Source organism: Sciurus carolinensis, chromosome 18, assembly GCF_902686445.1.
Source record: "Sciurus carolinensis chromosome 18, mSciCar1.2, whole genome shotgun sequence".
In the NCBI taxonomy this organism is placed as follows: Eukaryota; Metazoa; Chordata; class Mammalia; order Rodentia; family Sciuridae; genus Sciurus; species Sciurus carolinensis.
The window spans coordinates 39138130-39160812 of record NC_062230.1 but is presented as its reverse complement, the minus strand read 5'-3'; the positions used below and the strand labels follow the sequence as shown (position 1 = coordinate 39160812).

General features: G+C 53.7%; 2 protein-coding genes across 6 annotated transcripts; both read left to right on the top strand.

Moving 5' to 3' along the window:
* The first annotated feature begins 3775 nt into the window (after positions 1-3775).
* On the top strand, positions 3776-13790 carry Mmp25 (matrix metallopeptidase 25). Of its 3 annotated transcripts, none has more exons than XM_047533672.1 (10): positions 3776-4374; positions 4765-4897; positions 6834-6972; positions 7076-7365; positions 11540-11716; positions 11820-11901; positions 12055-12137; positions 12446-12598; positions 12671-12928; positions 13048-13790. In XM_047533672.1, the coding sequence occupies exons 1-10, from the start codon at positions 4270-4272 to the stop codon at positions 13314-13316; spliced, it is 1689 nt and encodes a 562-aa protein (XP_047389628.1). In that variant the 5' UTR covers positions 3776-4269; the 3' UTR covers positions 13317-13790. The 3 variants fall into 3 exon arrangements, with proteins under 3 accessions (XP_047389628.1, XP_047389629.1, XP_047389627.1); XM_047533673.1 differs by having other exon boundaries at positions 3777-4124; XM_047533671.1 differs by lacking the exon at positions 3776-4374 and adding an exon at positions 4420-4633.
* A 5000-nt stretch (positions 13791-18790) lies between these two features.
* On the top strand, positions 18791-22369 carry Il32 (interleukin 32). 3 transcript variants are annotated; one of them, XM_047533674.1, is made up of 9 exons: positions 18791-18865; positions 19015-19060; positions 20091-20129; positions 20260-20319; positions 20671-20697; positions 20873-20932; positions 21373-21483; positions 21734-21772; positions 21920-22369. In XM_047533674.1, the coding sequence occupies exons 2-9, from the start codon at positions 19046-19048 to the stop codon at positions 22160-22162; spliced, it is 594 nt and encodes a 197-aa protein (XP_047389630.1). In that variant the 5' UTR covers positions 18791-18865; positions 19015-19045; the 3' UTR covers positions 22163-22369. The 3 variants fall into 3 exon arrangements, with proteins under 3 accessions (XP_047389630.1, XP_047389631.1, XP_047389632.1); XM_047533675.1 differs by having other exon boundaries at positions 18810-18865; positions 19018-19060; XM_047533676.1 differs by lacking the exon at positions 20091-20129 and having other exon boundaries at positions 18844-18865.
* Positions 22370-22683: the final 314 nt, after the last annotated feature.

The following is a 22683-nucleotide window of genomic DNA, read 5'->3' as shown; positions in this document are numbered from 1 at the left end:
TGTCCATGGGTACATGTAGGCCCCATCTGGCTTGCCTGGTTCCCAGCCCTAGGCATCCTTTGGACACTTGAATCCCGTCTCTAGCCTCCTCTGGACCCAGGAATCCATGCTGGACCTTAGTTCTGACCACCAATGTGATCAGAGCCTCCCAGCACTATCCTCTTTCCCCCACCTCAGCCTCCCTTCTGATAAGGAAGCAGATGGATAGGAGGGACCGAGAAGCCCCAGGGAATCCCTGGAGAGGCTGGGATGAGTTCAGGTAAGAAGCCAGGGGATGATCCCCACCTTCACCTTTTCTTCAGCCTGGCTCTCCAAGCAAGCCAGCTTCCTGGAAACTCCAGGCCCATGTCCAGCCTAAATGGCCTCCTGACCTTCCCCGCCACCTGGAGAGCCCCTGGGGGGAATGTTCTCCACCTTGAGGGAGCCTTCCCAGATCTCTTGATGCCTTGGCCAGTCTATGCTGGGCATCCTGGGGCCAGCAGAACCCCACAGCCCTCCCTGAACTTCCACACAGGCAATGCAGCAAGAAGGGCTTGGTTCCAGACCATGGCGCCTCCAGGCTTTTACGACATATACAGTCTGTGAACAATGAGTAGTATTGTTTGGTGTGCTTATAACTTTTACATAAAATATTTCACACTGAATGCATTGTTCAGCTACTTGCTTTTTAAAAATTTAACATTACGTTTCCAAGTTTTTTTCACAACTTAGAAAAAAATCAACTTTAGTGAGGCAGGTATTAGTTTCCTAAGGCTGATGTAACAAAATGCCACATATTGAGTGGCTTGAACAGTGGCATGTATTCCTCCCAGTTCTGGAGGCCAGAAGCCTGCAGCCAGGCTGGTCCCTGCTTCTGCTGATGATCCTTAGTGCTCCTGGCTTGCAGTGTCACTCCACACTGCTGGGTTCCATATGGCCCTTGTCCTCTTGGTCTCTATGACTCAAATCTCCCTCTGGTTTCATTGATAAAGACACCAATCATCTGATTTAAGGCCCACCCTCAAAATAAGGTCACATTCTTAGGTACCTGGAGTTAGAACTGGATGTATCTTTGTAGACACAATTATAACACTACAAGAAATAATTTATATATAATTAAACTCACTAATTTTAAAGATTTCTGTTTTTTTCTATCTTTTTTCTTTGTGGGGGAGTGTTGCTGGGGATAGAACCCAGGACCTTGCGTCTGTTAGGCAAGCGCTGTGCCATTGAGCTACATCCCTAGTCCCTAAAGTGTTTCTCAGGTTTATCCAGAATGATGCATTTGGATTTACTTTGTGCTTATTACCAGTTGTATAATATTCCATCCAACGTTTACATCACAGTCCTTCCTCTCTTCTCTCTTTCTTTCTTCCTTTCCTATAATGGGGATTAAACCCAGTGGCATATACAACTGAGCTACATCCCTAATCTTTCTTATTTTTTATTTTTATGGTACAGGGAATTGAACCCAAGTGGTGCCTACCACTGGGCTACATCCCCAGCCCTTTTTATTTTTTTTTATTTTAAGACAGGGTTTTGTTTGGTTACTTAGGGCCTCACTAAGCTGCTGAGGCTGGCCTTGAACTTGTGATCCTCCTGCCTCAGCCTCCTGAGTTGCTGGGGTTACAGGCATCAGCTGCTACACCTGGCTCTCCATTCTCCTATCAATGAAGACTTTGGCTTTCAGCACTTTTCCCCAATGATATAGACAATAATTTAGTGAGCATCTCCAAGGACATGTGGGGGGTGTCCCACTGTCACACACCTATGGGTGGAACTAGCAGGTGGAGGGGTTCCGGTGACCTTAAGATAACAATTTATTTGTTTGTGGTACTGGGGGTAGAACCCAGGGACTCTTGCATGCTAGGCTAGCGCTATACAACTGCGCTACATCCCAGCCCACAGTCTCTTCTCTCTCACAGTTGTGAGCTTCGGCTGGGTTCTGCTGGGTGGTTCTTGCTGTGGGGCTTTTGAGAAGCTGCGGGTGGATCTGACTGGGACTGACTTCAACGGGATGGGACGTGTCTTCATGTACACGTCTGGGGTCTGGGTTGGCTGCTGGGGCGGCTTGGGATGTAGAGAGGGTTATGCCACATCTCACTGAGAGGAGGGGAAGAGTTGGAAACCATCTCTGCCCCCCACAGAGGCGAGGCTCCCCGGCTTTGTTTAGTATTGCCAAACTGGTTCCCCACGCTCAGATTTCCATCTGCACCCTGTAATAAGGAGTCTGACTCCATTTTTTATGTTGGACTGCTGACAGCTTCAAAGCCCTCTGCCTCCCGCCTCCCCTTTGCTCACATCTGGGCAAATTGAGGAGGCCTTGATACCTTCTCTTCCAAACTCTGGAGGGATCTTTAAACCTGGAAAGTCCTGGCCAATTTCAAAGACCTTGCCTCAGCCTCACCCACTCAACCCACTAAGAGCCTCTCTCAGACCATTCTCGGACCTGTGGAAGAGCTTGCCCTGTGCCCCAGACAGCCTCATCACTAGTAAGCAAACTCTGCCTGTGCCTCATCAGGCTCCGGTCTGAACTGAATTTGGGTGGAGGGTTGGTCCCATCCTAGAGCAACCACAAAACACTCACCTTGGCCACACCTAATACCTGTTCTCATCAGACTTTTTACCTTTTGCCAGTCTGACAGTGAACACACGATCTTTATGAACTGAATCCTGTCCCCTCAAAATTCTTTCATTGAAGCTCTAACTCCCAGTAACTGACAAGGTGACTGTATTTGGAGATGGGGCCTATAAAGGGGTGATTAAGTTAAAACAAGGCCTTTTGTGACTGGTGACCTTTTGTGACAAGGCCCAGTGACTGGTGACCTTTTAAGAGGAAGAGGCATAGAGAGATGACCAGGAGGGAAATCTCAGGAAACCAACCCTGCTGGCCCCTTGGTCTCGGACTTCCAGTTTCCAGAACTGTGAGAAAATAAATTTCTGTGTAAACCATCCAGGCTGTAGTATTCTTTCAAGGCTGCCCTGCTCAATATTTTGTCTAAAATACAGGTAGAAGCCAGCTGTGTGGCACACACCTGTAACCCCAGTGAGTCCGGAGGCTGAGGCAGGAGGATAGGAAGTTCGAGGTTAGCCTCAACAACTTAGCAAGGCCATCAGCAAATCAGCGAGACCCTGTCTCCAAGTAAAATAAAAAGGGTTGGGGATGTGGCTCAGTGCTAGAGCACTTAACCAGCATGTGTGAAGTTCAGATCCCAGTACCACAAACACAAATGTGGAGCCCCTCAGGACTCCCCCTCCTGGCCACTCCCGGGACTGAGTTGTCAACTCACTCCGGACTCCGCCCCTGGTCGGGAAGCCCTCTGGCGACCCGATTCCGCGGGGTCTTCAGCCGCCGGCCCCCGCCCTGGGCTGTCGGGCACCAGGTCTCACCAACAGTTGCCGCCCACGCAGCCCCTCCTGCGTCCGCGGCTGCGGGCACCGCGCAGGGACCCGAGGCTCTGCGTGGAGGTTTTGGATGTAAACGCCTCGTGCCTGCGAGAGGGATGCGGTCCCGAGCACCGCCGGTCTTGGGTCTGAAGGAGCCCACACGGCCGGGCACCGAGCAGAGACGCGCGCAGCCCTGAGGGCTGGGGAAGGACTCGGACCCGCGGGGAAGGGAGCTTCCCTCCCAGCCTCCTGCTGCCCAGAAGTGCCCGGGCGCTCCGACCGCCCCGCCTGGGGTCCCGGGGACGGCGGTGGGTAGAGCAGGGGAGGCCGGCCTCCCCTCCCCCGCCCTCGCGGTCCTGAGAAAGCAGAAGCGAGCCCCTCCAGGGAGTCCCACTGGCGTCGCCATTCGGGAAGAGAAACTTGCCGACAGCGGCCGGGGGAGGAGAACCCGGGGCGTCCCGCCTTCCTCCGGCGCTTTGAAGAGCGGGAGGAGGGTCCCCGGGTCCGCGAGGGGCGGGGGCCGCCGCCTGGCCCGCCCTTCTCGCCGGACCTGCGATCAGCCGGCGGCTTCCCCCGCCGCGCCCGCCACACCCGCCCTCGGGCCGCGGGGGTAGAAGAGGGCGGCGCGCCCCGCGCCCGGACCGCACGCGACCCCGAGAGGCAGCCCGGCTGACATTCACCTGGCCTTCGCCCCCTCCGGGGACTCTCCATCCTCCCGAGACCTCCTGTCGCCGCCCGGCATCCCTTCCCACCCTAAGGTGCGTCCCAGGACCTTGAACCCTCTCCTGCCCATCCTACCTACCCCGCGCAGTCCTCTCTGGGCCCCTGGCCTCCTTCCCCAGGTCCCAGCGACCTGGGTCAGGCCTCCTTCGGGCCCCCTGGTTGCGGGGGCTGAAGCGCGCCATGCAGTCGCTGGCGCTCGGACTCGGGTTCCTGACGCCGCTGCTCCTGCTCGTGCGGCCGGCACATGCCGCTAAGCCCTCGGCGCAGGACGTGAGCCTGGGCGTGGTGAGCCGGGGTCCGCTGTCCCCTGGGATCCTGAGGGAGGCTGGGAGAGGGAAGCCGGGAAATGGCTGAACTTTTGGGTGTGGAGGTTGGAGGGTCCCAATTCAAAGGTCCAAAGAGTAACTGGGGATGGAGTCTGGGGACCCGGATTATTGTCAGCCAGTTTTGGAGCCCGAAATTGGAGGTCGGGAAAAGAACTGGAATGGGATTCGTGCCTCAATTCCTGGGTCCAGACGAAGGCTGGCAAACCGGGCGATGGAAGGTGGGGACCTGGGGTAGTGGAACAGGCCAGCATCGCAGAGCTGGGGGATCTGGGCTCTGGATGCCTGGGAGGGAGGGGCTTCCAGGATGGTGGTGAGCTTCTGGCTTCATCTGTCCCCTCTGATGGCTTAGGACTGGCTGAGACTCTATGGCTACTTGCCACAACCAGATCCAGCCCAGGCCCAGCTGCAGAGCCCTGCGAAGCTGCGGGATGCCATCAAAGTGATGCAGAGATTTGCTGGGTTGCCTGAGACAGGACTCTTGGGTAGGTGCTGCAGCCTGAATCACAGGAGCTCAAGAGGATGTTGAGCTCAAATCCCAGCCACAAGCCCTGGGGGGGTCTCAGGCATTTATCTCCCCCAGCCCCCAAACACCCTGGGAGACTGAAGCTTAGGCATTTTGCAACTGGGCTGCATCCCCAGACCTTTCTATTTGTTATTTTGAGACAGGGTCTTGCTAAGTTGCCTAGTCTGGACTGCCACTTGCTCTCCTCCTGCCTCAGCCTCTTGAGTAGCTGGGATTACGGATGAGTGCCACTGTGCCCGGCACTCATGGTTCAATGAACCTTTACTAAGGTTCTCTTATTAGTCTATTTTAGGCTCCACTGTTAAGGTAGTGTTGGAAATAGATAGGCTTCTGCACTCACAGAGCTAACATTCTGGAGAGAGAGAGAAAGATCAGGAACATAAATGTGCAAAATGGTTTCATCTAGTGGTGTTTTGAAGAAAACAAAATGTTTATAATATCCAGAGCTGGGCACTTTTCCCCCCTTTGGTGTTGGGGATTGAACCCAGAGCTTTAAGGACTCCAGGCAGACACTGTACCACTAAGCTACCTCCCAGCCCTTTTTATTTTGTCCAGGCTGCCTCAGCATCCCAAGTAGCTGAGATTACCACCACACCCAGCTAGGCTGCTCTGAGAGATGTCATATGATGTGAGACCACAAAAAGGAAGAGCCAGTCAAGGGAAGATGTAGGAGAAAGTGTCCCAACCGTGAAAAGACTGTATGCAGGCACAACTCTGTGTGCCTGGAGTCAAAGAAACGTGCAGGGCTTAGGTAAAGGTCTAATTGGAGATGGTGGTGCACAGCTGAAATCCCAGTGGCTTAGCCAGATCAGCCTCAGCAATTTAGCAAGACTCTCAGCAACTTAGTGAGAACCTGTCTCAAAAAATAAAAATACTGTAGATAGAGCTCAGTGGTAAAGTACCCCTGGGTTTAATCCCCAGTATCAAAAAAAAAAAAAAAAAAAAAAGAACTTGAATAAGGGACCTCAAAAGATATTTGGGCTTTGATTCTGAGTGATAAGAAACCAGAAAAGGGTTTGAAGAAGGAAAGCAATTCAATATGACTTGCAGTTTTAAACTTGGTTGCAGAGGATGGAGGTGGGGGTGCCTGGAGAGCAGGAAGGAGGTGGTTATGGCCCCAGATGGCCTGGAGTAGGGGTGGGGGTGTAGCCAGAAGCTGTTGAATTGAGGATGTGTATTTTGGAGGTAGAGCTGAGGTCTCCTCTGTGGAGTTATTTTTTATTATTTTGGTGATAGGGATTGAACCCAGGGGCACTTAACCACTGAGCCACACCCCCAGCTCTTTTTATGTTTTGAGTCAGGGTCTCACTAAGTTGCTTATGGCCTCGATAAATCCCTGAGGCTGTCCTTGAACTCACAATCCTCCAGCCTCTGAATCTGACCTGGGGGTGGGGGGTGTTAAATGGGGTGGAAGAGGGAGCTTAAGGATGTCGGCTAGCTACAGGGAAAGATTCTTTGTCTCATTCACTCTTGGAACAGCCTAGAACACGGTCTGGTATTTGTGTGTTTCTGAAGTTCTATGTCACCTCAACCAGTGAGATGTGGTTTGACCTTAATTTGAAGATGAGGAATTTGATCCCCAGCATACACACACACACACACACACACACACACACAAACAAACCCTGAAAACGATGTGCTGGCTGGGAATGGAGCTGAAAAAGGGGGTTCCCAAGGGACTAACCTGGGCTTGCCACAGGGGATTGGGGACTCTGCTCGCCTGGGGACTTGGGACTTGATCGGCATCCCATGAGGACTTGGGAGAAAAGGTGTGAAGTGTAGGCGGCGAATTTCTTAACCCCTCTAAGCCTCGGTCTCCCCATGAAGAGGGTTAACTGTGCATGGTTAGGGCAGGCTCTCCTGTGGCTGACCCTGTCCCTCACTGTCTCCCACAGACAAAAGGACTATAGCCACCATGCGCAAGCCCCGTTGCTCCCTGCCTGACGTGCTGGGTGCCGCAGGGCTGGTCAGGCGGCGCAGGCGCCGCTATGCCCTGAGTGGCAGCGTGTGGAGGAAGCAAGCGCTGACCTGGAGGTAGGTCCAGGGGCCTGCCCTCACCTAGGCCTGCCTGCTGGGCTCCAGGGTTGCATGGCTGCCCTTGCCTCCATGGCCACCTGCTCCCCTCCTCTCTCCCCAGGGTACAGTCCTTCCCCCAGAAATCCCTGCTGACCCCACAGATAGTGCGGACCCTCATGAGCTATGCCCTGACCGTCTGGGGTGTTGAGTCAGGCCTCACGTTCCAGGAGGTGAACTCCCCGCAGCAGGAGGCTGACATCCGCATCGACTTTGCCCAGGCCTACCACCAGGACAGTTACCCCTTCGATGGCTTGGGGGGCACCCTGGCCCATGCCTTCTTCCCCGGGGAGCACCCGATCTCCGGCGACACCCACTTTGATGATGAGGAGATCTGGACTTTTGGGTCGCAAGGTAAAACCTCCCATCTTTCCAGTGCCTGGGCTGCTGGCAGGAGCCTGAGTGGGGGAGGGGCAACTGGGGCCGGTGCGCAGGCGCTGTCGGGAAATGGCGTCTAGTCAGAGCCTGTGTTGATGACAGTGCCTGCTGCATGAAGCAGGTGGGCTTTTGAAATTTTTATTTTTGTGGTTCTGGATCTGGAACCCAGGTTTAAGATATGTCTGAGGTTTAAATTAATTGATCAACTGAGGTTGTATAAGTTGAGGGTCTCCAGAGAAATTACCAAGAAGATGTGTGTGGAATGCATGTGTGTAGATTTATTGTAAGGAATTGGCTCCCCAGGATTGTGGGGTGAACAAGGCCAATTTGTAGGGGAGGCTGGAAACTTAGGCAGTAGCCCTCAGTCTGCTCATAGGGATTGAACTGTTTGGACACAGACCACCCCAATAGGAGAGACTTGCTTTACTGATACTAGGTGTTAGTCTGATCTTCAAAATATTTTCACAGCAACATCTGGCTGGTATTGATCAAACCCCTGGGCACCAGGGCATGGCCAAATTGACACATAAAATTAAGCACTGCAGAGGACTACCAGGTACCTGGCTGTCAGCTGGGCTGACTTACAGAGCCCAAGCCACCTCCCTGTCAGCAGCTGAAGCAGAAGAATAATGGGCAGTTACTACACACAGTGACACAACTGCCTGAAATCACAGCAGAGGAAGTCCTAGAGCCTAGGACTGCTCAGAGGTGGCCTCCTAGAAGGGGTGACTCCATTCACTCTACATACATGCACCGAGCACCAGGCAGCAGAGGCTTCTAGGACAAGGCCCTACTTTCCTGGAGCACACAGTAGGGGGAACTCACGATGAGAAAGCACAAGCCAGTGAGCTAGCTGAGTGCCAGGTAGTCAGGAGCACCCCTCTGGGGTGGTAGACATGAACTGGGACTCCTGAGACAAGAAGGCAAAACTATGGCTTTGGGGAGGAGGTTGTATAGGATGGCAGGTCCTAGATCATAAAGGGCCTGAGAGAAGGTAGAAGAGTTCGGACAGGGGGGCTCTGAAGGCAATGGGAGCTATCAAAGGGTTGTGCATTCCAGAAATATTGCTGGCTATATGAGGGGGTGGAGAGAGACAGGGAGGCAGGAAGCTGCTTCAGGGTCCAGGTAAGTAGGGAAGTGGGCCATGGGGTGGGGTTAGATCTGAGGGAAACCAGGTGGGATGGGATAGGCAAAGATCTTGCTAACTCCTGGGATAAAGGAGACAAGGAGGGTGGAATGATGTCCAGGGTCCAGCACAGGGTCCTGGGGGATTGCTACTATTAGTGCACATGGGGGAGGGGAGCAGGCTGGCCCAAGGTGGGAGGCATGCAGGTTTGGACAGGTATTTGCCGTGCACCAATGATCCATGCAGATGCAACAAGCACCAAGAATCTTGCTTTAGACTTGGGCTCCTCTGTCCTAGGTCAGGTTCCCTGGAAGTGGAGCCCTAGATGGAAATTGTTATGCAAGCAGTTTCTCAGGGGCACGCACTTGGGAAAGGGAAGGACGAGAGGGTGAGAAGCTGAGGAAGGATGTGGTCTCAGCTGGAGAGGAGACTGCTCCCCAGGAACTCTGCAGTGGGAACAGCCTGGGCTGGGCTGGCTCTTCCCAGACCTATATTCACCAGTCGTTGTGAACTGCTGGGGGAGCCTGAGTGGGGAAGGGGCAGCTGGAGCTGGTGCCCAGGCACTGCCAGAGACTGCGTCCATGACCGTGAGGCAGTCTCCAGCAGCATTAAGCAGGTGGCTTTAAAATTTTTTATTTATTCATTTATTTGGGGGGGTTGTGGATATGGAACTCAAGGCCTCTCGCAGGCTAGGCAAGTGCTCTACCACTGGACTGCACCCCCAACCCAAGCAGGTGGACTTTAAAGCTGAGTCAAGTCAGGGTTTCTCCAATTGTAACGTGTACAAGTTACTTAACCACATTGCACTCAGTTTCCTCAACAGAGAAATGGGGGATGGGAGTAGTCCCAGCTGGCAGTGTGGTTTGTGCACTAGATGAGTAATTCACCTACAGCCCTTCACTCGCTCAGAGCCTGGTGCAGAGCGGCGCTCTCTGCATTGCCAGCCCTTATCGGAGCTGGGCCTGGGGGCAGAGTTAGTGTCCACAGGGGTTTGTCAGCTTACCGGGAAGACAGTGTAGAATGTGAAGGTCAAGTTATGGAGAGCCCCATGGCTAAGAGGTGGGTGGCGGGGGAAGAGGAATTAACATTGATGGAGAAAGAACAGGCCAAAAGGTGATGAAGAACAAGAGTGAAGGAGGAAGTGGTCAGCACTGGCCAGAGCAAACAAATCCAGGAAACAAGTGACATATCTAGTGTCTCTAGGCTCCATTAGTGGGGGAAGAATCCCAAACTGTAGTGGGTTCAGGTGTGAAAGGAGCTGGGGAAGTGGTCTGAGTTTAGATTATTGACTGAGGAACTTGGCTAGGGACGGACTGCAGAGAGCAGTGTGCCTGGGAGGCCAGGTCCCCATCCAAGGAGCATCCTGAGGTGAGGGGGAATCATGGGCATGGGGGGGCAATTAGCCAAAAGAAAGAATGGGGTGGGCATGCATAGATGGGTGGGACATTGTCCTTGTCCTGAAGTTGCTGAGTAGGGCAGGAGGCTAGAGGTGGACCTAGGCAAAATGAGACCATCTGCCCCAGGTGCACGGCAAGTTGCAGAATCCATTGGACTGCCTGTCTTGATGAAACAGGAAGTATGCTTATTAGCATCTGTCATCTGAAGACGGGACTTATGATGGGGTCACAGCTTTGGGGGGTTGTGGACATGGAAAGGAGGCTGAGGGAAGAGGAGTTGCCTGCTGGGACAAGAGCAGGGAGGAGAGGAGGTGTGGGGACCCTTGCACAATACCCATCAGGACTTCAATGGGGCTGGACCTGCACGGTTGTGTAATTTCCTCAGCTGCATAGCGTGAGAAGGGTACAGGAAGGGGCGCCTGGCTCAGAAACCCTGTGCAACCAAAGGAGAGATGAGGCAAGGGAAGAAGGTGAGAGAACAAAGTTACTGATGTGATTGAGACACCAAACTTCCTCCAGTTTCTCAAAAAAAGGATTTGGAGCAATAAGAAGACCTGCAGTCAACAGGGAAATTGATCAGATATGTGCAGTTTTGAGGGCCCTTGACCTCCATCCCAGCTTGGCCTCCTACCTGTGCCTCTCTGTGCCTCAGTTTCCCCCTCTGTAAAATGAGGATAGGAAGTGGAGGTTTGAGAGATAAATGAGGCCTCCTAGAATTTACCAGATTATTTCACTCCCAGACTCAGCTATCAGCCCTCAGGGGCTTAGAGAAATTTGCTTTTCAATTCCCCAGGTCATTTCCAATAATCCTGCTTTCAATGTTGCTAGCTCTGGTTAGAGATTCCCACAAACTAAATCAACATCTGCAGAAATCTGTGCTCACTGATGGGTTGCCTGTCTCTGTCACTGCCTCTTCTGGGCGGGGCCTTTGACTGGAGCAGGGGCAGGCAGATCGATGGAGAGCCTGCCCCTGGAGCTGGATCCCCAGGGAAGAGGCTGGGAGAGAGGCTGTGGTCTGAGAGTGCATGGTGGAGGGAGCTCCATGTTCCTGAGGAGATGGGGGAAGTTCAAGGAGTGAAGGGGTGGGGACCCGAGGGACTAGGGAGGAGGAAGCTATGGGCAGGGGAGATGTAAGCGGGGGATGGAGGATGTGGGAATGTGGGCAAGGAATAGGAGCAGAGGAAATGAAAGGGAAGGTTAGTGGGAGGACCTGGGGATGGGATGGGGGACAGGGACCTCTGCTCATGGACTAGAGCCCAGAGGAGGGAATGCTCCAAGGGAAGGCTTCCTGGAGAGAATTACAGGCACTCAGGTTTCCTGCCGCTCCGAGCTTCTATATTGCAGTCTTCCCTTCCAAGAGAGGGGCTACACCTGTCTAAGGTCCATTCTGTGGGTCTCTTTATCCCTACACCCAGTGTCAGCACCACCAAACAGGGCAACTCAAAAATATTTGCTGAAAGAATTTAGGAATAATAACATGGCTCAAAAAGGGGTCAAGGCACAGGCGGCCAGAGTCCCCTCCCAAGGGTCTCCTGGTTCTTCCTGCAGGCCAGCAGACCCCACTTCCCAGGCATACTTTCCAAATGTGGGGTGCCCTCAGTTCCAACCTCCCTTTCCCCCTCCCCAGATGGCGAGGGGACTGACCTGTTTGCTGTGGCTGTTCACGAGTTTGGCCACGCCCTGGGTCTGGGCCATTCCTCCGCACCCAACTCCATTATGAGACCTTTCTACCAGGGCCCAGTGGGTGACCCTGACAAGTACCGCCTGTCCCAGGATGACCGTGATGGCCTGCAGCAACTGTATGGTATGGCAAGTGAGGGGCCTGCCCTGAGCCAGCTCTGCTGTGGCTCTCCCATGTCCTCTGAGCAGCCCCTCCGGGAGCCATACCTGTCTGACTCTTCTTGCAGGGAAAGTGCCTGAAAGCCCGAATGACCAGCCCACAAGGAAACCCCTGAATCCTCCCCAGCCCTCTGTCCTGCCCCCTGACAGGTGAGTCCCCCACCAGCTGTGTGACCTGGATGACCAGCTCCCTAGCCTCAGTGTCCTGGGTAAGATGGGATAGTGAGCCCTGCCCTTCGGGACTGTGAGGAGGGTAAGGGATGGAGGAACCCGGCCCTCTGCTCACTCACCTTTCCTACCCAGTCCCTCCACACCCGTCCCTGACCGATGTGAGGGCAGTTTTGATGCCATTGCCAACATCCGGGGTGAAACCTTCTTCTTCAAAGGTAAGTCCCTTTTGTTGGTCCCTGACTCCCTCAGCACCACAGTTGGTTCCCTATACACTTCAGGTGACCCCTGCCACAGGCTTCAAGGTTTCCTGGGACGTGTGACTTTTAGTGCTAAAAACTGGGAAGTCCTGGCAAGCCAGAAGGAGCTTGTCGTCCTAGATTTAGTTGCTCTTGATTTCCGTTTGGACCCCACACACCTAGTGGGGTGGGAAGACCCAGCCCTCCTATGCCACACACTTTAGGCAGGGGCGAGCGGGGTTCCTCCTACCATGGCATGACCCCTGTCCTCCTCTTCTTGCCCCAAGGGCCCTGGTTCTGGCGCCTCCAGCCCTCAGGACAGCTGGTGTCGCCCCGACCTGCCCGGTTGCACCGCTTCTGGGAGGGGCTGCCCGCGCACGTGAGGGTCATCCAGGCCGCCTATGCCCGGCGCGGAGATGGCCGAATCCTCCTCTTCAGCGGTGAGTGCGGCCCGCCGGCCGGGTCCCCGACGGGCCGGGGGAACCGCCGGTGACCTCGCTGCCTCCCTGCAGGCCCGCACTTCTGGGTGTTCCAGGAGCGGCAGCTGGAGGGCGCAGCGCGGCCGCTGGCGGAGCTGGGGCTGCCGCCGGGCGAGGAGGTGGACGCCGTGTTCTCGTGGCCGTTCAACGGGAAGACCTACCTGATCCGGGGCCAGCAGTACTGGCGGTACGACGAGGCGGCCGGGAGCCCGGACCCCGGCTACCCGCGCGACCTGAGCCTCTGGGAAGGGGCGCCCCCCGCCCCGGACGATGTCACCGTCAGCAACACAGGTCGGGGGACGCAGGGGAGAGGGCTGGAGGTCGCCGGCGCGGGGGACTTGGGGCGAGGCGGGCGGGGCGCGGCTTGGGGCAGGCCTGGACAGAGGCCCGAAAGGTCTCCTCCGCCACAGGTGACACCTACTTCTTCAAGGGCGCCCACTACTGGCGCTTTCCCAAAGGCAGCGTCAAGACCGCACCGGACTCGCCGCAGCCCATGGGGCCCAAGTGGCTGGACTGCCCCGTCCCGGACTTTGGCCCTCGCGCTCCCGAGTTCCCCAAAGTGACCCCCAAACCCGGAACCTGCGATTGTCAGTGCGAGCTCAACCAGGCCGCCGAGCGGCCGCCCGCGCCGCTCCTGCTGTCCCTCCTGCCTCTGTTGGCGGGCGTCGCCTCCTACTGAAGGGAGGACATCCATAGCGGAACAGCGCCCTACACCGCGTAGGGCCAGAGTCTGCGGGACCTCGCGTGGGGCTGTGGGTCTGTCCCCTTGCGGGGCTCCCTCCAGCACAAAGCTGGACGGATTCCCGGGGGAGGTCCGGCTGCCGCCAGGACTTTACCTCCAGCGCTCCCTGGGTGGCGCCCGCCGCCAGGGGTCGCCAGCGCGCGGTGACCGTGGTCAACAGCTGCCTAAGAAGCTGGGCAAGGGCTGCCACAAGCGGACAGTGCAGACTCTACTCCCGAGCCTGGGGAAGGGGCGGGACGCAGCGGGAGCGGGGACGAGAGGCAGAGCCAAGCGAGTGGACTGTACACTTACACCGGACATGCTCTGCCGGCCCCCCTTGTGCTCACAGAGAGGAGACACCTCCGCCTCCGCCCCGGCCACATCCTGCCCCAGTAGGACTTTCCGTTCCCCAGAACGGCCTGGCTTTCAGTCCTTGGACTATCTCCAGCCCCTATCACGCAGTCAACAGTATCTGGCCTCCCAAAGCTGCGGAGTTCCCTTGAATCTTCTCTCCTGACCTGTGCCACGCATCCCACAGCAATCACCATCACACGATTGGGGCCCAGACCAAGCCCGGAGATCTTCCTTGAGGATCCATGCCTTCCATCCTGGGTGACATCAGTGGCCACATGAATGGTTCTCCCCACCTCTGGACCCATTAGCCTCCTTTCTGGTCATCCTCACCCCAGATCACACAGCCTGGACACCACCATAACTCCAGGGCTTCCCCCATTCAAATAGACACCTTCCTACCTGAACATCTCCTGGCCTGCAGGAGTGACCACAACTTCCGTCTAGAGCAACTTGGCTCCAGGTAGCTCCCTGCTCCTGGGAGGATATGGACAGACCCCTCTTTCAAGTCCCTTTAATGCCTCCTCAGCACTCCTGGAGGCTCTAGTCCTAGGCTAAGGAGTAGATGAAACCTGTGGTCTCTCATTCATCCGGATTCCCCACAGATTCAAGATCTACATCATTGTCTCTGGAACTATGCTCCTGGAATATTCCGTATCAGAGTCACCCAGTGGGAATTTAGATATGTGGATCCCATTCCCTCATCCTGAATCCTCCTTATGGGAGTGAAGTCAGGCATCTGTATTGTAACAAGCTTGGGTGTGATGTTCACCCTGATGGGCAAGGAGGCTGGCTGGCTCGTGGCACGGCAATGCCTCTGCCCAGTCCTCCCTCCCAGGGAACACTCTCTTTCTATATTGTCTGTAGAGCTAGGCTGGTTGAGAGGTGTCCACTCCCCATGGATGGAGTCACTTAGTGGGTCACTTTGTGATGGCATCTAGCTTTAATGAGAAGTTGTCTTCAGTTGTTCCTGACATCCAGACTAGCCTGAGGACAAGAGCCAGGCATCATCCACCTGTCCATGACCTGACAAGTCTGTGCCACCAGGGAGCCATCTGGGCCTCTGTCAGGTTCCTTTCCAAGTTGGAGAGAGAAATAGATCCACCCAGGAGGAGAATAAAAATGATGAGGAGAGAGTCCTTCATTTCTTGTGAGCACTGGTGGACCCAGGGTTCAGTTTGGGGGCAGAAACTGGGCAGATTTGCATCCATCACTGTTTTGTAGAAGTTGGAATCCAGGGTTGCTGGGAACAGGGGATTATTGAAGTAGGAAAAGTGGGAGGAGAGAGCTCAGATGGATACCTGAAAGTTGGTGAGGAGAAGCCAGAGGAAAGATGGACCCTGTGAAACTGACTTGTTTTCAAGACTACATGCAAACTTCTTCAGCTATGAATACTTAAGTCTACTACATAAAAATGTCATATCGAATTGATTACTTGTGCTGGGCACAGTGTGCATGCCTGTAATCCCAACGGCTTGGTAGGCTGACCCAGGAGGATGGTGAGTTCAAAGCCAGCCTCAGCAATGTCGAGGCGCTAAGCAACTCAGTGAGACCCTGTCTCTAAATGAAATACAAAATAGGGCTGAGGATGTGGTTCAGTGGTCAAGTGCTCCTAAATTCAATCCCTGGTATCCATCCCAAAAAAAGATTACTTGTATTTTCAAAACAGTACAGTCCTAGAACCAAAATTAAAACTTTTCATATTTCAAAGGACACCATAAAGAACTTAGAAAGACAACCCACAGCATAGGAGAGAATATTTGCAATTCATATATCTGATAAGGGACTTGTATTGAAAAATAAAAAGAACCCAATTAAAAATGGGCAAAGGAAAGCCGTGCGTACCTGTAATCCCAGTAGCTTGGGAGGCGAGGCAGGAGGATCACAAGCCAGCCTCAGCAATTTAGTGAGCAACTTAGTAAGACCCTGTCTCACAATAAAAAATAACTTTAAAAAGGTGGGTGGCGCTAGGGATGTGGCTCAGTGGTTAAGTGCCCCTGGGTACAAAAAAAAGGGCAAAGGAACCAGAGGAGTGGTACATGTCTAATCCCAGCAATTGGGAAATCTGAAGCAGGAAGATCACAAGTTCCAGGCCAGCTAATTAGTGAGATTGTGTCTCAAAATAAAAATAAAAAGGACTGGGGATTTAGCTCAGTGGTAGAGCACCCCTGGGTTTACTCCTCATAGAATGGAATGTCATTCAGCAATAAAAGGAGTGAAGCACTGATTCAGGCTACAATATAGAGAAATCTCAAAAAGCTGCTGCTTGGTGAAAGCAGCCAGAATCAAAAGGCTACACGTTGTGTTGAGTCTGTGCATATGAAAGTCTCGAACAGGCGGATCTCTAGGCGGAAAATGAGTGACTGATTGATAGGGATATTGGGGGATGGGGAGATGGATATTTGGAAGTGATGGTTCAGGGGACAGATTTCTTTCTTTCTTTTCTTTTTTTTTTATGTTTGTGGTACAACGGGTTGAACCCAAGCCTCATGAATGCTAGGCAAGTGCTCTCTCACTGAGCTACACCTCTAGCAGAATTTTTTTTTTTTTTGGTAGTATGGATTTAACCCAGGGGCACTATACCACTGTGCCACTTCCCCAGTCCTTTTTGTTTTATTTTGAGACAGGGCCTTGCTAAATTGCTGAAGCTGGCTTTGAACTTTCGATCCTCCTGCCTGAGCCTCTGGAGTCGCTGGGATTACAGGTGTGTGCCACTGTGCCTGGCAGAATTCCTTTTTGAGATAATAAAAATGTTCTAAAATACATCATAAGGACTGCCCAGTTCTATGCTTCGACTTGTATGCTTTAATGGATGAACCGTATTGCATGTGAATTATATCTCAATAAGGCTTTAAAAACAGTCTGGGGTGGGATTGCAGCTCAGTGGTAGAGCGCTTGCCTAGCATGTGCGAGGCATTGGGTTCGATCCTCAACAGCATTTAAAAATACGTAAATAAAATAAAGGTATTGTGTCCATCTGCAATAAAAATAATATTTAAAAAAACCGAGTCTGCCATGGATGGGGGCCCTTGGGGTGGGCCATGGAGGCATTGGCGGCGTGGGGCAGATCATCTTCTGGAGATGAGGCCTAGAGGAATGGCCTCCGCTAAGGTAGGAGCAGCCCTTCTCCCTCCCCCTCTAGAACTCAAAGACAGTTCAGGGAAGGTTTTGTCCTTTCTGGGTATGGAAAGGGGGGGTTCCAGACAGTGCTTTGGGTTCATAAGCAACAGGAAGGTGACAGACAGCTAGAGTCTAGTGAGCACAGGCGAACCTCTCACGGGCACGTGTGATCTACAGATTTCATCATAAGTTCCCTTTAAGGGGTATTCTGGGATGTATTGCAGCCCCCTCAAATTCATATGTTGGAGTCCTAAACATCAGGACCTTAGAATGTACCCCCATGTGGAGATAGGGTCTTTGCAAAGGTTTTCAAGTTAATAAGACCATTAGTGTGGGCCCTAATCCATTAGGACTGGTGTCCTTATAAAAATTGGAAATTTAGGCACAAATTTCACACGATGCCATGTGAATCTGAAGGTGGCCTCTACAAGCCCAGAGAGAGGCCTGGAACAACTTTTCCTCCCAGCCCTCAGAAGGATCCCACTCTGGCCACATCAAATCTGAGACTGCAGCCTCCACTTCACCAGAGGATCAAGGCTGGTGGCTAAACCCATGTTGTGGAATATTGATCCAGCAGCCTGGAAATCGCTGAGGGCAAGGTGGAGGCGGTGCTGAACCAGGAAAGCCTCTGGTCTCCAGGACAAGGAACAGCTGAGAGGTGAGGCCAGGAGAGATTAACCAGTGCAGCTGGCTAAAGTCTGGCAGAAACCTGTAGAGGAACCTCAGGCTGGGAGGCCATGATGCAGGAGGGATCAGGAGAGCCTGGTCAGCTGGGCAGATAGTCCTCCCGAGGACTGGTCCCATCCCCTGAGAGGATGGCATAGCTGCAGCGCCCCTGCCATCTCTCACAACCCAAGCCTCAAGGGCCCACCCCAGCATCTGGCAGGTCCTATCTTCCTGTAACTCAGCAGTTGCACCAGAAGCTTCTCTGGAGTTGAGTCAGGTAGATCCCTGCAGGCACCTGGTCAGCATTTCACTCAGAATACTACCCCACCTGGCTGCCTGCCCTCCCCTGAACTCTGAGGTTTCCCATTTGCATCCCAAGTCCATACTTTTAATTATGTGTTTATTTTGCAGTGCTAGGGATCAAACCCTGGGCCTGGCAATCGCTAAGCACACCTCTGTGCTGAGGTGCTCACTTCCTCTGCCCCTCCCTCTCTCAGGCTGCAGGGTGGGTGAGGCCGACCTGCCTTGGCTCAGAGATCCCATCCCAGCTCTGAGAATGTTTGAAGCAGGGATGAGGGAGTGGCGTGGCGTGAGCAAGGGAGAGCCTGTGATGGGCTGACAGATCTGGCTCCATGAGAATGTTACAGGCCAGACTCTAAGGGAAATGACTAAACAGACTCCATTTTGCTCTGATTCCATGTTATGTAGGAAATAAGTTTCTCCCATGGGAACACCCCACCTCTGTGCCCATCATCAGTTACTTAGTGTGACATGTTTAATAATATACAATGGCAACTCCTATGTAGTGAAGAATTGCTCTCTTTTGATTCCTATTGCTCCTAAACAATGTACCATGTTAACAGTGATTGTGTGGATGTTAGCAACCATTCTTTAGTTTGTACCTAGGTAAGGGTCATTTTGACCCACTACCCCCTCTGTCGATGATCTCATGATGTTAATGTGTAATTTCGAATCATAGCAACAGACACTTATGATTAATGTGATTTTTGGTATAAGATTCCCTACAATCCTGTGGTCAGGGCTGTTCTCCCAATAGCCATTTTTTGGGGCATTGTGTGAGACAGTCAGCTGGCCAGCTTAAGAAAGACTCTCAAATTTGGACTTCTCAGTGATCGGTCTGTTCTTAAGTTGCACCCCATAACAAGCCCTCACCCCTCCCGGGCCTCAGACTCCTCGGTGTCTCTTTCTCTTTCAGTTTCTTTGATTCTGAACCACTGCCCTTCCTTTGATCCTAGGGAGGCTCCACCTCCCATCCCCACCGTCCTCCCTCCTCTGCTCTTAAAGCAGCTAAGGCCTCCCTCCTGGGGCAGACATCAGCTGGCCTTTGAGCTGGGAGAAGGAAGGAGAAGGTGAGCTTCAGTGGGGGTCAGACCCCTGGGGTCAAGGCCAGGCCCGGTAGTGGTGCCACCCTGGGGAGAGAGCTGGGGTCTGAGGCCAAGGACTCTCTGGGGAAGCAAGGATGCTTCTCTGAGTTTTCCTCTCATCTGTTCTTTTCTAGCAGGCCCCAGACCCTGGAACCCTGAGTCACGATGGTCTGCTCCAAGGTGAGTGAGAGCAGGTGATGAACTGGACTCAGGGTCCATCTCCCAGGCCACACCCCTCCCCCACCTGCTCACCCCTGCATGTCCACTTCACTCTGCCCTGTTCTCCCTTGGTGGGGGAGGATTGTAGGGAGCTGGATCATGGGGATAACAGGCCCCAACTTAGGATGGCTCAGCTCAGCTAAGGAATTACTGACCAGCAGACCCACAGCTTCCTTGGGCTCTGGGTCCTTCAAATGACATTAGCAGGCTGGGTGGGAGTCACACACCTATAATCCCAGCAACTCAGGAGACTGAGGCAGGAGGATCTTGAGTTCAAAGCCAACCTCAGCAACTTAATGAGGCCCTAAGCAATTCAGTGAGATCCTGTCTCTAAATAAAATATCTCTAAATAAAATAATTTAAAAAGAATTTTTTTAGTTGTAGATAGACACAATGCTTTTATTTTATTCACTTATTTTTATGTGGTGATGAGGATCGAACTCAGTGCCTCACACATGCTAGGCAAGCGCTCTACCACTGAGCCACCACCCCAGCCCCTAAATAAAATATTTTAAAAAAGGGTTGGGGATGTTGCTCAGTGGTTAAGTGCCCCTGAGTTCAAACACCAATACCCCCACCCCCACCAAAAAAATGACATTAACAGATCCTGGTTATGGGGACCTGGGAGGTGAGTCATGGGCACCCCTCTCTGGGAGTGTGAAAAAAGGCAATCAGGGGCCCAGTGGCAAGAAATAGAGTCAAGTGATGAGGGTGGACCAGTGGGTCAACCTGCCCTCAGGCCCAGCCAGGTCCATGTCCTATATGCTGATGTGGCTCTAGAGGAAGCAGCAGAGGAGCTGTGCCGACCCCTGCCTAGCCCTAACAAAGTCTTCCCTGGGCCATGGCAGGTGTTGGAGGCCACGCAGAACTGGCATCTGCTGATGCGATGCTCCTGCTGGCCTGTCTCTGTGTCCAGCACGAGTGTGTGTGGCTGGAGCTGGGGGGCAGCATGAGGTCACCCAGGGCCTGAGCATTGCTGTCACTTCCACAGATAGCAGATAATTCCTTGGCCTCTCTGAAGTTTAAACTAGTAAGTCTCTTGTCCCCGGGTGCTCTGGGTAGTGGGCGGAGAGACTGGGTGCCACTAAGAAGGTTCCCACCCACCTGGGACCCAGGAGGGAGGATCAGGCCTGGTGGTCCCGTGTCTGCTCTCTTCACAGCACAAGAATTTCGACACATGGCTTGATGATATCCTAAATCCACATGCAAAAAAGGGACAGGTGAGTCAACCTGCCAGGGCTCGTGTCCCCACCCTCAGCCTGTCCACAGTTGCGTAGAGGTGGGCTACACAGCTCACCCCTTACACCACACAGATCCCTGCAGCCCACTGACTTCTCAGTCACACCTTGTGGCAGGTGACCACCTGGGTGAGGGTAGGGGGTCCAGAGAGACTAGGAGGTGTCCATGTCCCACAGGGCATTGAGGGCCAAGTAGGGGCTCCAGGCACCTGGTCCCCAGGCCCGGCTGGACCCAGTTCAGGGCTGAGTGGGGACTGAGCACAGGCAGGACTGAGGACAGAGTGATGTCAAGAGTGGCCAGCAACTCGAACCTCATATGATTTTTCCTAACAGATCCTGCAGAGCACAGTGAAGTTCCAGGTGAGTGTGGCCTTGCTTCTCCCGCAAAGTTTAACTCCTGCTCTCAGGTTCCCCAGGTTATGGGGGCTGAGTTTCTGGCTCCCTAGTGACTCCCGTGGACCCATGGAGGCCATAGTGGAGACCCAGCAGGCAAGGGTGTGTCTGCAGCCCCTGCATGCACCTTCTTTTCCCCCAGGACCAAATCAGCAAGGACATTCTGGACACCATGGATGTTATTTACCAGAAGAGCAACCCTGTGAGTTTCAGTTGCCTAGCCCAACCCTTCTGGTCTCTTCTCCTGCTTCCCTCTCGTGGTTTGGATGTGGGCCTGTGGCCTGCAGTCCCCAGAGCTAAGGTGAAGGGTTCAGAGGGTGGTGGTCTCCCTGGTTCCTGCCCCCAGTTCTCCCCCAGCACACTGGGACCAGAACCTGCCTTAATGCTATGTACAATGGAGCCCTCAAGGGCCTGGGGCTAGACTCAGAGTGCACAGTGGACACATACCTACAGCGATGGTGGTGTGTGCCACAGAGGGGAATCTAGCATGGAGGCCTCTGGAAAAGTCTCTCATACCTGTGGGATGAATGCAGGAAACCAGCATCCATGAGCTCCTGTCTCCCGCACTCACACAGAGGCACGTAGGCCCCAGGGGTCGGGCTGGGCTGAGCCATCCACCCCTGAACGGCCTCCATCCTGCAGGACTCCACTCCCCTCCCTCCTGATGCAAAGAAGAAACTTCAGAGAGCATTACAGGATCCTGATGATGAGGGTCCAGGGGTCCAGAAGCCCAAGGAGACCTTCGGGGACAAGGTGCTGACATGGTTCCAAGGAATGCTAATGTGACTGCGGAAGCAATGGCTGTTCCTCTCTAGCCCTAACAAAGCCCCTGGGGCCATAGCAGGTGTTGGAAGCCACCCAGAGCTGGCACCTGCTGATGCAGTGCTCCTGCTGACCTGTCTTGTGTGCAGTGTGTGTGTGTGAGAGTGCGTTTGTGGCTTGACTGGGGCTAGGGCGCAGCATGAGGTCACCCAGGGCCTAAGCATTGCTGTCACTCCCACAGGTAGCAGAAAATCCCTTGGAGACTCTGCAGCCTAAACTAGTAAGTCTCCTCTTCATGTGTGCTCTGGGTGGTAGGTGGAGGGCCTGGGTTCTCAGCCTGTGCCACCCACCACCCACCTGGGACCCAAGTCAAGAGGGAAGGGTAAGGAAGGTGGGGAACTTGAACCTTGTGATTCTTTCCTATTAGGACCAGGGGAACCAAACCCAGGCAGAGAAGAAGAAAGAGGAGTTGCTGAGTCAGAAGGAGGGTGAGGAGGTGTTTGGGGAAGTGGTATTAAAGCTTTTTCAAGATATTCTGAGAATCGTGCAGAAGAAGTGTGAGGCCCTGCTGACCTGGATGAAGCAGACCTTGGGTGGCATCATGGAATCCGTGTATAAGGCTCTCCAGGAATTCTGCAGCTACCTGGCAAAGTACTTCTCAGGGGTCTAGGGAGGCCAAGTCTACCCAACCCCAGGAACCTCGCCTCTTGCAGTTGAGTGTTCGGAAGATTCCCTGTGCTCAGCCTCACTTGCTTTACTGGCCTTCATCCAGGCCCTTCAGCACCCTGTGCACCACCTCCTGGCCCACCCCTCCCTGACCTGTTGCTCCTTCCATGTGTAATAAAAGTTGCTTTAACAGAATCAAGTCCATCTTGAACCCAAGACACCACATCTCTCTTTCTTTCTAGATGGGGTCTTGCCATATTGCCCAGGTCAGTCTCCAAATGGGGCTCAAGTGATCCGCCTGCCTCAACCTGCAAGAATTCTGGGACCACAGTCTTGGCCCATCTGTTCTTTCCTTCATGGAAACGAATGAGCCTGTAATCCAAGATCAAGTGTCTGGGCGCCAGCAGTGTGGGACACCCACTGGGTCCAGGATGGAGGCAGAGGAGGGAGGGGACAGTGGTCAGATCTCCAGGCCTGAGGCCATTTCTGAGACCCTGCTTGCCCCCACCCCTGCTCAGCATCTCC